At 41.8% G+C, this 13,221-nt stretch overlaps 1 protein-coding gene across 1 annotated transcript in view; it reads left to right on the top strand.

Annotated features, from left to right (window-relative positions):
* Positions 1-612: 612 nt before the first annotated feature.
* Rttn (rotatin) overlaps positions 613-13,221 on the top strand; it is a 117,041-nt gene continuing 104,432 nt past the window's right edge. The window contains exons 1-8 of the mRNA XM_013019030.1: positions 613-653; positions 1,062-1,249; positions 2,205-2,382; positions 4,834-4,926; positions 6,641-6,731; positions 8,147-8,261; positions 9,178-9,328; positions 12,461-12,626. Of these exons, the coding sequence (XP_012874484.1) occupies positions 623-653; positions 1,062-1,249; positions 2,205-2,382; positions 4,834-4,926; positions 6,641-6,731; positions 8,147-8,261; positions 9,178-9,328; positions 12,461-12,626 (1,013 nt within the window). The 5' untranslated portion in view covers positions 613-622. The remainder of the gene's footprint in view (positions 654-1,061; positions 1,250-2,204; positions 2,383-4,833; positions 4,927-6,640; positions 6,732-8,146; positions 8,262-9,177; positions 9,329-12,460; positions 12,627-13,221) is intronic.

The raw sequence follows: 13,221 nt of genomic DNA, 5'->3' as shown, positions 1-13,221 counted from the left end.
GAGACCCGCACAAAACAAAACCACAGCTGCGGGCTGTGCTGCGAAGTTCTGGAAGCTGAGCGTCCCGATTGGCCGCTAATTGATCGGGCCAGTCCCGGGGATCGGCGGCTCCCAGGGCTCGGAGCCCGCTTGACAGCCCGCGCTTGGACCCCGGAACTCCAGGGAGCCGGGCGGTGCCCAAGACTACAATTCCCGGCGCGCAAAGCGGTCTCTACTAGAGCTAGGAGCAGGTCGAGCTAAGACTACAACTCCCAGCGTGCACAGCGACCAAAGCGAGCTCTACCTGGAGTAGAGACTACAAGATCCTAGACTACAACTCCCGGCGTGCACGGCGGCTCAGCAGTCTCTACCCCTGCCACACCGTCTCATCCCTTTCGCTCTTTTTAGCAGGGATGCCGTCCCGAGAACGCGTGGCGGTGACCAGGGAGAGACCATAGACTGGTCCGGCGACCGAGGCACGAAGAGCAGTCCACGGCATGCCCTAACCCTTCCTGGTACGGCGGCTGGCTCGGGCGCTGCGGAACCTGCAGCGTCGCCGCCCGGGTTTCCGGGGGACTCCGATGGCGGCCGGACGCGGTGGCGCGGCCGTTTGATTCTCCGGTGGCGGCAACCGAGGGACGCGATGGCGCTGCCGGGGCTCATCAAGAAACTCGGTAACGGCCGGGGCTCGTCGCGGGTCCCGGGGGCCAGGCGAGCCGGCCGGTGCCCGTCCACCCCCGAGGCCCCCCGCGGGCCCGGTGTCCGCCCCGGGCGCCCGTCCGGTCCCGAGCCCCAGTCCCCGGGGCGAGCAGCCGAGGTTCCGGATAAGCGGTGCGCGCGGTTCTTTTCCGAGCTGGGCGTAGAACCGCCGGGCGCCCGCGGCCCCCGCCCGCCGTCCCAGACACGGGAGGCTGAGGTCTGAGGCCTGCGGTTCCAAGCCAGCCCGGGCAGGAAAGTGCGCGGGACTGGCGCGGTGGCTCGAGGGGTGCGGCGCGGTCCCTGAGCGCAGAAGCTTAGCCACGGCGCCCCGGCCCCGGGTCCCAGCCCCGGGTCCCAACCCTAGGCCGCATTTCCCTTGACAGGTCACCCGCTGGCGGAGATCCGGGAGCGCGCGCTCCGCAGCCTCCTCTGCAAGCTGGAGCACGGGCTCACCTGTCCCGCCGACCTCGTCCAGGAGAGGCTGCTCTTCCTCCATCTGCTGGAGTGGTTCAACTTCCCGGCTGTCCCCCTGCAAGAAGAGGTCCTCAGCCTGCTGAGCAAATTGGTGAAGGTGAGGTCGTTTCAAAAATGGGGAAAGAGACTCCGCCGTCCAGGGGATTTCAGTAGCTTCAACTGAAAGGCAAGCAACTGGGGTTGAAAAGAATCTTGCAGACCACAGACTGCGCTTTTAACTCACATATATATATATACCCATATGTATATGTATATGTATATGTATATACATATATGTATATGTATATATGGGTATATGTATATGTATATACACACATTCATATATACATAGATACATATGTACACATACATATACACACATACTGTGTGTATATATATATATATTCCGTGTCTCCTAGTGTTGACTCTCATGTTGTCTACCGTGTTCCGAAGTACAACAGAACTGAATTTTTGGTAGGGGCTGATTTCTGCAGTCATCTTTGGAAGTTAATATTCGTTACTCTGTTTTTCTCTGCATGCCAAAATTTAAATATCTATGCAATAGAACATTTAAAGGTAGTGTTACAGACAATGTTTAGTAGTCTATGTGCCAAGTCACTTTCTGTAACTTTTTTTTTAGATTCATGCTCCTATACCTACATAGTGTACTTAGTTTTCAGGGTCTAATGTCAAAAAATTAAATCATTATACACTTCATAAATACAAAAGTAGAAGTTGATAGAGTGTATTTCAGAGTTCTGTGTCTTCAGTCTGCCTTAAGCATAATCGAAATCGTTTGGTTCTAGGACACAGCAGTGAAGATTTTTCCAAACACCCCATCTAAAAAAAAAGTGATTTTAATTTTTGATTGCTGTAAAATGTAGAGCTTTTGCTTATTCTCAAGACTGCTCTCTCTTGAAAGGGACCACCAGCAGGAGGGGAGAGGGAGGACAAGAAAGGTGAATGGGTTGGTGAATATGATCAAACTCCATTATCTATATGTATGAAGGTGCCTTCCATGTCGTAATTTACACTAATTAAAAAAATAGAAACCAGCTATCATCTTATTTCAGTATCCCTCAGCAGTCCAGCATTTGACTGAACTTGGTGCCGTGGAGTTTCTATCCAAGCTTCGTCCTAATGTGGAACCAAACCTGCAGGCAGAAATTGATGGCGTCCTGGATGGGCTTTTTGTTCTTCCTTCAGAAGTTTCTGCGGTGTCCTGTGCCTCCTATGAAACCAACCATGCCGGTAACTCTGAAATCAGCTTAACGAATCCTGTTAAAATACAAGCATACTGGTGGTAATTGTGAATTTTATGGAAAAGAACATTAGTTTAGAAAACAGAACATTACTTTAGAAAAACATCACCTCTCCATACTTTTTTTTCTAGTGTTAACTTACATCTTTGATTACTGTTCCCTATCTTTTTGATCAGGCCAAAAAGATGCCAGCCAGGGGCTGGGAACGTGGCTCAGTGGTAGAGTGTTTGCCTTGCATGCATGAGTCCTTGGGTTCGATTCCTCAGCCCCACATAAACAGAAAAAGCCAGAAGTGGCGCTGTGGCTCAAGTGGGAGAGCGTTAGCCTTGAGCTGAAGAGCTGAGGGACAGCACCCAGGCCCTGAGTTCAGGCCTCATGACCGGCAAAAAAACAAAACAAAACAAAAAAAACAAACAAAAAACAAAAAGATGCCAGCCAGTCACTTTGTTTTTCCTAGTCTAATTGACAGGTTTTTTTTTTTGTTGTTGTTGTTCAAGGCCGGTGTTTTACAATTGACCCCCACCTTTAATGACAGATTATTTCTTGAATGATGCCATCACAGTTTTACTAAGCATTAATTATTAGGTATCAGCCATTGTTTCTGGTGCTTTATTTGTACATTTTTGGACCTTGATCTCCATATTGAGGTATAAATGATATGTGTCCAAGCTCATGGTTTTGTTATGTAAACTAATGAAATTACATAATGCAGTTTTGTAGGCAATACTCCAAAATATTAGTTAAGGTCAAAGATAAGTAGATTTAAGTTCCTATTCTCCTGTTATTTGTGGGACCTTGGCTCTTCTGTAAGCTTCAGATTTCCTACCTGAAAATTAGGCTCAGAAAGAACATCCCTCTTAAATTGATGTGAAATTTCATTAAGCATAAGGTTAGCTGTTGTTGAGTATTCTTTGGTATTTAATCTTAGCACACAATAGTGCACACAAAAGGCATTTGGATTGTTTTGAAGGCAAAATGTTGTGATTTATGTGATTGAGTAGTAAGAATATTTGAACTGTTTTTGATTGCTTAATTTGTTAGACCACTTATTTCTCTAGACCACTGCAGTCCTCCTCCTGTATCAACTGTTGATGCTGTTGACATTTATTTAATTTTACTGTGGCTCAAGTGAATGAATTGATTTAAACAAAGCCTCTTAATGACTCTTAAAACAGTGCTGTCCCTCTGTCTCTGTCTCTCTTGTTTTTGTTTTGAAATAACATCTTACTGTGAAGCTCTGGTTCTCCTTACATCCTCCTGTTTCAGACTCCCAAATCCTGGGATTATAGTTGTGTAGCACCATACCTGGTTTATAAAGTAAGAACCTAAGTTGTGTTTTTCTCCAATCTAATATCTTGCAAATGAAATTAGAGGAATGGTCTGGGGATAATTTTTAGGTATCTGTAATAATAGTAGGAATTACTGACAAGAAAACTGCAAACATAGTGTAAAATTTAGTTTTAGCCTTTTCTTCATTTTTATTGCACGTGATGTGCTATCACATGTGATAGGAAATTTCAGAGGTGTTGAAAGCTAATAATGAACACTTCTTTTTTGTAGGGGGTGGGATCACATGGGGCTTGCAGTGTAGGGCATCATATTTGCTGGACAAACTCTAGCATTGAGGTATACCCCTGCTCAGCATCACCTTAGCTTTGTTTTGGCAGCTTGTTTTTGAAAAGGACATTAATGAAAACAAATTATTAAGAGCTATAAAATTACAGTAGAAGAGGGGGAGGGAGGGAGACTTAAGCATAGGTGGCTTGTCTTTAAATATTTTGTAGCAGATTCCTCAGATACATTGTAGATATTCATTCCAATAAATAATCGTGGTTTTTTTTTTTTTTTTGTTTGTTTTTTGGGTCCGGTCGTGGGGCCTGAACTCTGGGCCTGGGTGCTGTCCCTCAGCTCTTCAGCTCAAGGCTAGCACTCTACCACTTGAGCCACAGCACCACTTCCGGCTTTTTTCTTTTTGCTTATGTGGTGCGGAGCAATCGAACCCAGGGCCTCGGGCATGCAAGGCAAGTGCTCTACTACTGAGCCACTTTCCCAGCCCAAACACATAATTTCTTTTTTTCTTTTCTTTTTTTGTCAGTTGTGGGAGCTGAACTCTGGGCCTGGATGCTGTCCCTCAGTTCTTCAGCTCAAGTCTAGCGCCCTACCACTTGAGCCACAGTACCACTTAAATAATTGTATTTTTATAAGAAAGACTGGTCAGGGAAAAACCCTGGACCTTTTTAATTTTTTTAGTTTTAAAAATGGTTAAAAAATGACATTGTCCCAAGAGCCAAAAAAAAAAAGGGAATTGAAAAAGTTAGAAAAAATGGTTAAAATGTTTAAGAGGAAACATTTTTATCTAAAAAGACTAATTTTCAGTTTTACCAAGTAAATTAAATTAGTTACAAATGCACAGAAGGTTATTTTTGTTTTGTCTTCTCAGAATTGCTCCAGCAACCTGAAATCTTAACAGGAGGATATTTTCCCCAAGACAAAAGTAACCTCCAGCAGATGGACATGCCTCCTCGGTCTGTGGGTGTGTATGCATATCATTGTAAGCCCCACCCACCCGGTAGATTAGAAGTACATCTAACCCTGTTGCCTGGTGGCTCATGCCTGTAATCCTAGTTACTCAGGAGACTGAGATCTGAGGATTACTGTTGACAGCAAGCTCAGGCAGGAAAGTTCATGATATTCTCACCTCCAATAAACTACTCTTAGAAAAAGCTGCAAGTGGTGCTGTGGCTCAAGTGGTAGAGCACTGGTCTTGAGCACAGAGGTTCAGAGATAGAGCCCAGGCCCTATGCTCAAATTCCTGAATTGGCCGGGGGGGGGGGAAGGGGGGGGAATCTGTTGATGAAAGTGTTTTAGCACCGAACTAAATGTTTCAAATGCTCTGAATGTTAGTGTAGGCTATAGAACCTAAGCAGATGAGGGTATTAGCTTCACTAGTGTTTAGTGTCTATTGAGCACAAATTATTGTCACATACAAGTAAGTGCCATGTATCATTTCTTCTCAGCTCACTAACTGGTATTGTTTACCTCAGCAGAGACCAAACATCATGTTAGCTTCATTTTTTTTTAATGTTCACTTGCTTAAATGTTAGGAAATTCTGATTTAGAGCTTTCTCCCTGGAATCTCATCTCCAGGTCTCTGTGGTATGTTTGTTTCTATTCACTTACCACTGAGGCTGAGCTTGTTATGTTTCTAGTTTACTGCTGAGGACACTGAAGCTTGGAGACATAGCCAGCATTCACTGTCTTTAACATTTTGTTCTTGCATGGTTGTGATGAAAAGGATGTGTCCAACAGAATGTCTGATGTCAGGGATTCAAGTAGGCTCAGTGTAGAAGTCCTCAATTATTAACAAGCCTTCATAGAAAATTGCAAGTTAAATAATAACATCAGAAAGAATAGAAAGCCTTGAAAATGTTAACAATACTTTACCTTTTCTTTCTGGAAATGTTATCTGCACTTAACAATTGGTGTTCATTTCAAACCATTTGACAGACATAATAATTACTGCATTTTGAAGAGCTGGTTTTATGCAAATACTACTTTTCAATAGTGTGACCTTAATTTATACAATGTAAGATATATTAAAAAATTTCGAATGAGGATAGTTTAAAACTGGGTAAATTTCTCACATTTATTTTTATTGTTTGAGCATTGACACTTGGTATCCAATCCTCTGGTCTTCAAGATATTTCTTTTTTTTTCTGCGTATGTGGTATTGAGGAATCGAACCCAGGGCCTCATGCATGCAAGGCAAGCACTCTACCACTGAGCCACCTTCCCAGCCCCGGTCTTCAAGATATTTCTGTAGAGGTTTAAACATTTAATATTTGGTAGGATATTATAACTAGATGTAGTAAAGGATTATGTTTATATCATTTAAAAATTTTCTGCAAGACAAGGTTTTCTTCAAATACCAGTTCCTTTGTGTTAGATTTAACCTAGATGCTATGGTCAACTACAGAATAAAATTAAAAGTTTAACTGAAGCTTTGGATGTTGTTCAATATTAGCATTTAATGTTTTACTGAATATTTGTGTTTCATGCTGTTCTTCTAATCTTTATTTTAATGAGTTCCATTAAGTTACAGAAAGAGAGCTTTGTTATTTGCAATGCATCTTGTGTGGAATATTTTGGGTTTTTTTGAGACTTTTAAAGAAAGCGAAGCCTCACTTGGAATATTGCAAATCCATCATCATTTCCTTCTTTGACATCTTAAGTTTTGCTATTAGCAGTAAATCAGAATGCGAAGTGTTTGAAGTTTTCTACGTTTCCTTGGCTACCCCTGACTACCACGGACAGACACGTCCTCTCCTCCAATGAAAGGTACAGTACCTTGTGTACTTTCATTTATTTTGGGTTCTTTATAGTCATTAAGTCTGGTAGGAACTACTACATATTTTCATCTGGAAAAGATACCAGTGGTGGGAAAAGAAATGATGGCTTTATATACATGGTTCTCAGTGTTTCAGAAAAGCACACAAGAAAACGCGTAGTGGTTTTAAGTCAAGCAGCACATCTGGGTTCTTTCTTGTGACTTGAACCCATGATGTAGCCCTTCACAATGTATGTTACCTCTCTCTCTCTCTCTCTCTCTCTTTGTTTTTAAACTATCAATGGGGATAATTGATTTTCGGCTCTTTGGGTAGAATTAGGAAAAATGCAGCCTTTTCAAATTTAATATACAGCATTATTACTCTTATTATATGTAAATTAGACACTGTGGCCTGGTGCCAGTGGCTTACATCTATAATTCTAGCTACTCAGGAGACTGAGATGTGAGTATTGTGGTTCAAAGCCAACCCAGCCAGGGTATGTTACCTCTGTGGCCCGCTTCTCTGATGGACCATTCCTGGTAGCCTTCATTAAGTAAAACTAGAAGAATGGGTTATAAGTACTTCTTTCTTGGTAGACTGATTTTCAAACTATGGGCCCCATTTACCATGTTGAAAAGGTCTTATATAGTAGATATTAATTTGTTATTACCTGTAAAAGTAGGTATCTGATTATGTAGAAGTTTGAAGAATGATTTTTAATGTCCAGATTCACTTGGTGCAATGAATGTATGACAGATGCATTGTTTGTTTCTTTTAGATGGAGATTCTGAAATGCAAGACAAACCTGCTAGATACAGGGCCAGTGTAGGTGGATGTTAGACAATGGTCCTCTCGATGGCCCTTCTGCTACATCATTTTTTTGGGAAATGTATTCCTGGGAAAGACAGGGTGATAGTTTCTTTTTGATGGTGCATGGACTCAAAATGAGGAAAGGCGTTAGCTTTTGAGGTGTAGGTGAGCAAGGGCTATCTCCTTATGTGGACAGAAGTTGTGTCCTATCCTGATTCACCTATTGTGGGGAAGGCCATTAATCCACCTTATGCCTACAGAGTGACCTCTATACTTTCTGCTATTTTTCAATTATTTTGAGCACATTTCATTGAATTCTGTGACATGGGGCCTCTGTGATTTTGTAGCCTTATAGTATCTCCAGGTTCATTATGGTTAATAGTTCCTGCTCCTGAGGACAGTCTGTTGGAGGATTCAAAGTCATTGAATGATTGTATGGCAAATATAGGATGCTTCTCCTGGGAGTTGTTTATGGACCAGAGAAAAAATCTCAGACCGCTTCCCAGTGAACTTGCTGCATCACTTGAGAGCTCTGAGGGCTGGTAACAGTCAGTGTGTCATTAGGCTACATGATGTGTGTATGTGAGCATTTAATGTAAATACTGTGCTTTGCAGCTCTTTGAGAAGTAGTAATCACACTTTGATCTGGAACACCTGTGAACTTTTGAAGGACGTTATCATGCAAGATTTTCCCGCTGAGATTTTTCTTCAGAGGCCCAAAATTGTTCAGGTTAGTACCTTTGGTAATTGTTTTAGGTTTTGAAATAGAGAACATTTTGTAGTAGAATAGATTTTTCAGGCTAGAAGTTCTTGGAAAGAAAATCTGTATTACCATTAAAAAAATAAGGAAACATTCAGATATTTAAGCTGTTTATTTTCTGACTTACTTGACAGTCTTTCCAGAATACATTCACTTCTGGGACCTGTTGTGAAGCTTGCCCACCTTGAGCTGCTATTTGTGGATCCTTAGAAGGGATCAATAGAAGGTTGTATAAATAATGTGTATTAGCAGTAAGAATGGCATCAGTATTTAAGCATCTTGTGTATTTACAGTCTAATTTTCACAGCTGGGGAATACATCATTTGTGATTGCCTCTCCGGTAGAGAGAGAACCAGGGTGAGGAAGTAATAGCAGAGAAAGGCTGTTAGTTACCAAAACATGATTAAGATGTGTGAGGTGAGAGGACTTGTTACGGTAGTTTTTTGTTTTATTATGTTTTTTGTGAAGTTCTGTGTAATGTAATATCCTGAATGGGAGTAATTCCTGTCTTCCTCCAGAATGGGTGCTTAGCTAACAGAGTTTAGAGTTGGGAAACACTGACTGTTCTACTTTGTATTTTATTTTTTTAAGCTGAGGATCTTGCTCTATTGCTCTGCTGCCTTGGATTTGTGGGTTCGAGTGGGACAGGGATGCCCCCCTCCGCCTCCCCTGGGCGGGGATAATGGACACGCGCTACCTCCTGTCTTACCAAACTGTATTCTGTTAACTGAACTCTGTTTTGCATTCTTCTGAGTTGTTTTGAGCTCATACTTTGTTTTCTCCTGTCTTCTCAGTATTTTACGACTCATTTTATTGTTTAGTTGCACTTTCTAAGTTTGGTGTTCCTTGAAATTGAGCAGTTTGTTTTCGCCACTCTCGGTTTCAGAGCCTTTTGTCCCTGTTGAAGCTGGCCTTCGGAGGAGATGGCAAGCACCGCCTGGCGCTGCAGTCAGTGTCCTGCTTGCAGCAGCTGTGCATCTGTTTAAGAAATAGACTTAACTTTCACCGAGACCCACATTTTTTCTCTAATAAACAAGGTACTAGTCTCCATTTCTTCTGTACCCATTGTTGGTCCCCTGATAACTGCCTATCATGCTTTGGGATTGTGTTCTCTGTTTCTACAACATAAGCTTCCACTCCTACATGTACTTAATTCTCAAATAGAAAGTAGATAAACGATGGAACCACCACAAACCTGTGTTTTTTGTTTTTTTTGTTGTGGGGTTTGAACTGAAAGCCTGGGTTCTGTCCCTAAATTTTTTGTTTAGTTTCATTTCTGGTTTTTTGTGGTTAATTGGAGATAAGAGTCTTATGTACTTTCCTGACTGGGCTGGCTTCCAACCATGATCCTCACATCTCAGCCTTCTGAGTAGCTATGATTACAGGCATGAGAGGAACATTTACAAACTCTACCCTATTCCTCTAGACTGTAGAGATTTTCTGTATAGAGTGGTATTGGGTCTTAAAGACTAGAATATGAAAGTGGTTCTTCATGTAGTAATTGGAAAAGCTTACTAAGCTATCTATTTATCTCTATCTATCTATCTATCTATCTATCTATCTACCTACCTACCTATGTTTTCTTTCTTTTTTTTTTTTTCATACTCTTACCCATCTTTCTTGCTCATTGCTGACACTCTACTAAACCACATCTCCAGTCCTACTGATTTGTATTTTACCAAAACTGTTTTATCAGCGAGGCATGGTGATACATGCCTTTAATCTGCTACTCTGGAGATGCAAGCAAGATGATCTCAACGATTTGAGGCTAACTTAGGCAAAGTAATGAGACCCTCCTCCCATCTCATGGAAGAAAGGCTAGGGGTGTAGCTTAAGTGGTAGAGTTACTTTCATAGCATGTGCACAACCCTAGGCTTAATACCTAGTACTTATGAAACAAACCAAACCAAAAAAAAATCAGTTTTTATGTAACTTGTGATGTAGTTGGACTAGTATGTGATGACACTGCCAAAGTATTCAGGAAAATGTGCCACTTAATGGCCAAGTAGAATATTGGATTGACCTGGACAGAATGGTATCTGAAATTTATGATATATTTGCATTGGAAGATGAATTTCAAGTTATAACCATTTGTCATTATGTTTCAGCTAATCCATTTCATCACAAGTTCATGCTGTTTCTATGTTTCGTCAGTATTTATTCTTTACATTGACTTACTGTCAATTCAGAGCATGTGGATTTCCTCATTCTTACTTGAGCTATAGAATTCAGTAAATGACTTGTATCATTGCTCTTGGTACCCCCCCACTGCAACAGGAAGAATGCTAGTCTTGATGAAAATAGTCAGCAAGTCTGAAGATTGATTCACGTATTAATACTTACCTTTCACGTACTGTATGCCAGCTGATAATGTACGCTGCCTCTGGGGAGGTATAACATGAAACCAAAAGTTAAAGCCCTCAGACTTACGAACTTACATTTTAGGTAGCTGAGGCAAGGTCATGGACAATCAAATTTGTTCAGGTAAGAAGCACTCTAAGGAGGTAAGAAGGGTCCTGGGAGCACATAGCAGGTGCCACGGCTTTTGTAATGGGGTTGTCGGGGAGAGCACTTCAGAGGAGGAGGCCTAGGGTGACTGGGCCGCCACTTGAAGAGCTGCAAGAAGAGCTTTCCAAGGAAGGCCAGAGGTCCCAGGCAGCAGTGACATGAATAGGAACTAGGTCTTCACAGGGTTGTACAGGAAGCCAGCAGGCAGGTGGAAGCAGGGGACGTCGGTCTTGGGAAGGATTTCGTATTTTCTTTGAAATATTGTGAGAAGCTCTTGGAGAATTATTATTATTATTTGTTTTTTTGCTGCTCCTGAGGCTTGAACTCTGGGCCTGGGTGCTGTCCCTGAACTCCTTTTGCTCAAGTTAGGGTTCTACCACTTGGGCCACAGCACCCTTCTGGCTTTTTTGTGATTTTAATTGGAGATAAGAGTCTCACAGTAGGAAGGGGTAACAACAAGTTTGACAAGAAATGTATTCATTATCTTACGTTACTGTAACCCCTCTGTACGTTACCTTGACAATTGAAAAAAAATGTCTCACAGATTTTTTTTGCCAGGCTAGCTTTGAACTGTGGTCCTCAGGTCTCAGCCTCTTGAATAGCTAGGATTATAGGCATGAGCTACCAAAGCCTGGTTTGCATTTCTATTTAAAAAGTTTTTAAAATTGTCTTTATAAAGGTGATTCTCTTGTCCTTTTTTTTTTTTTTTGGTTGGTCATGGGACTTGGATTCTGGGCCTAGGCACTGTCCCTCAGCTCTTCATCTTGAAGCTAGCACTTTACCATTTGAGCCACAGTGCCAGTTGCTGTTTTCTAAGTGTTTTATTGGAGATAAAAATCTCATGGATTTTCCTGCCTGGGCTGGCTTTGAACTGATCCTTAGATCTCAGCCTCCTGAGTAGCTAGGATTACAGGCATAAATCACTGGCGCCCGGCTCTCTTGTCTTTTTAATCCAAACCATTCAACTGGCTAGTGTTGTGGTTGTGGTTATGTGTCTAGGGAGTCCCCAATGATTTTTCTTCTGTGCTGTCAGCTGTCTATCTTCTCTGGAGAAATTTCTATTAAAGTCCTTAGCCCCCTTTCTAATTGTGTTGTCTCTTCACTTTTGAGATCTGGCAATTATCTGTATCCTTTGAGTATGGAGCCTTTACTAGGTATAAAGATTTGTAAATATTTTCCATTTTTTAGGGCGTCTACACTTTCTGGATAATGTCCTTTGAAAGATATTAAATTTGATGAAGTCTAGTTTTTCTGTGTTTTCTCTGGTAGTTTTGTTTTCATGCCTAAAAATCCCTTGCTAATACATTAAAGATTTACATTAGTTTTATATTAAGAACATTATGATTTTAGCTTTTATGTTGTTGGTCTACTTTGATTAGTATTACCATGTCATTTGATGTAGGGGTTGTAAGAGTTTAAAGCAAAGGGCTGCACGATAGAGTATTAGTGATGTGTAATGATGCAATAAATACCATTGGCCAGAAATTTCCATGACCTGAATGTGCTCTGTACATGCTTGCTAAACATTTTGATCAAAACTATTGTTTCTACCTGTGCAGAAGCATGTCAGCTATCTTAAATTTTGAAGAAAGACACATGTATACTATGTAATCTGAAGTCAGTTTGTACTTAGGGATAATTTTGTTTATTTATTTTCTCAGATACAATTTCCCAGAATTCTTCCTTGTCTTACTGTCATGAAGCACGAGGTACTCATCAGTCCCAGAACCTGTCCCCAGGAAGCAGCAGCCCCCGGCCTTCTGTGGTTGGGCGCACAGGCCAGCGCCCCAGGGGAGATGGCCAGGATTGGGATGCAGTGTCCTCCAGGTGACTGGCGTTGGGGTCTGGGGAGATAAGAAGGGCTTCACACATATGGGATTTAATTTCAGAGGAGATGATTCCTCTCTGTTGTTCTTTGAAACATTATCTGTTGTCTAGGCCTGTATGAAACCACTGGCTCTCCTACTTTTTGATTATCTTCTACTATGAAAGCGAATAGATACCTCATGCAACTCAGCGCTCAGTACTCATCCTCAGTATATCCACTCAGACGCGTGTTCACAGGACCTCCCCATTCTCTTCACATCATGTTACTATTCGAATACACCTTAAAAAATGAATCAGATTCCCTAAATGTTTCCTACCAACCAGCCATAAATGGGATATGATATAGTCTAAAAAAGCATTGCTTTAAATGATAATTTCTTTCTTTCTTTCTTTCTTTCCTTTTTTTGTCAGTCGTGGGGCTTGAACTCTGGGCTTGGGCGCTGTCCCTCAGCTCTTCAGCTCAAGGCGAGCACTTTACCCCTTGAGCCACAGCACCACTTCCTGTTTTCTGGTGATTAATTGGAGATAAGAGTCTCATGGACTTTCCTGCCCAGGCAGGCTTTGAACTGCAATCCTCAGATCTCAGCCTCCTAAG

The sequence above is a fragment of the Dipodomys ordii genome, unplaced genomic scaffold (genome assembly GCF_000151885.1).
Source record: "Dipodomys ordii isolate 6190 unplaced genomic scaffold, Dord_2.0 Scaffold43, whole genome shotgun sequence".
Classification (NCBI taxonomy): Eukaryota; Metazoa; Chordata; class Mammalia; order Rodentia; family Heteromyidae; genus Dipodomys; species Dipodomys ordii.
Note: the sequence above shows the minus strand (reverse complement) of the source record. Positions and strands in the feature narration are given on the sequence as shown.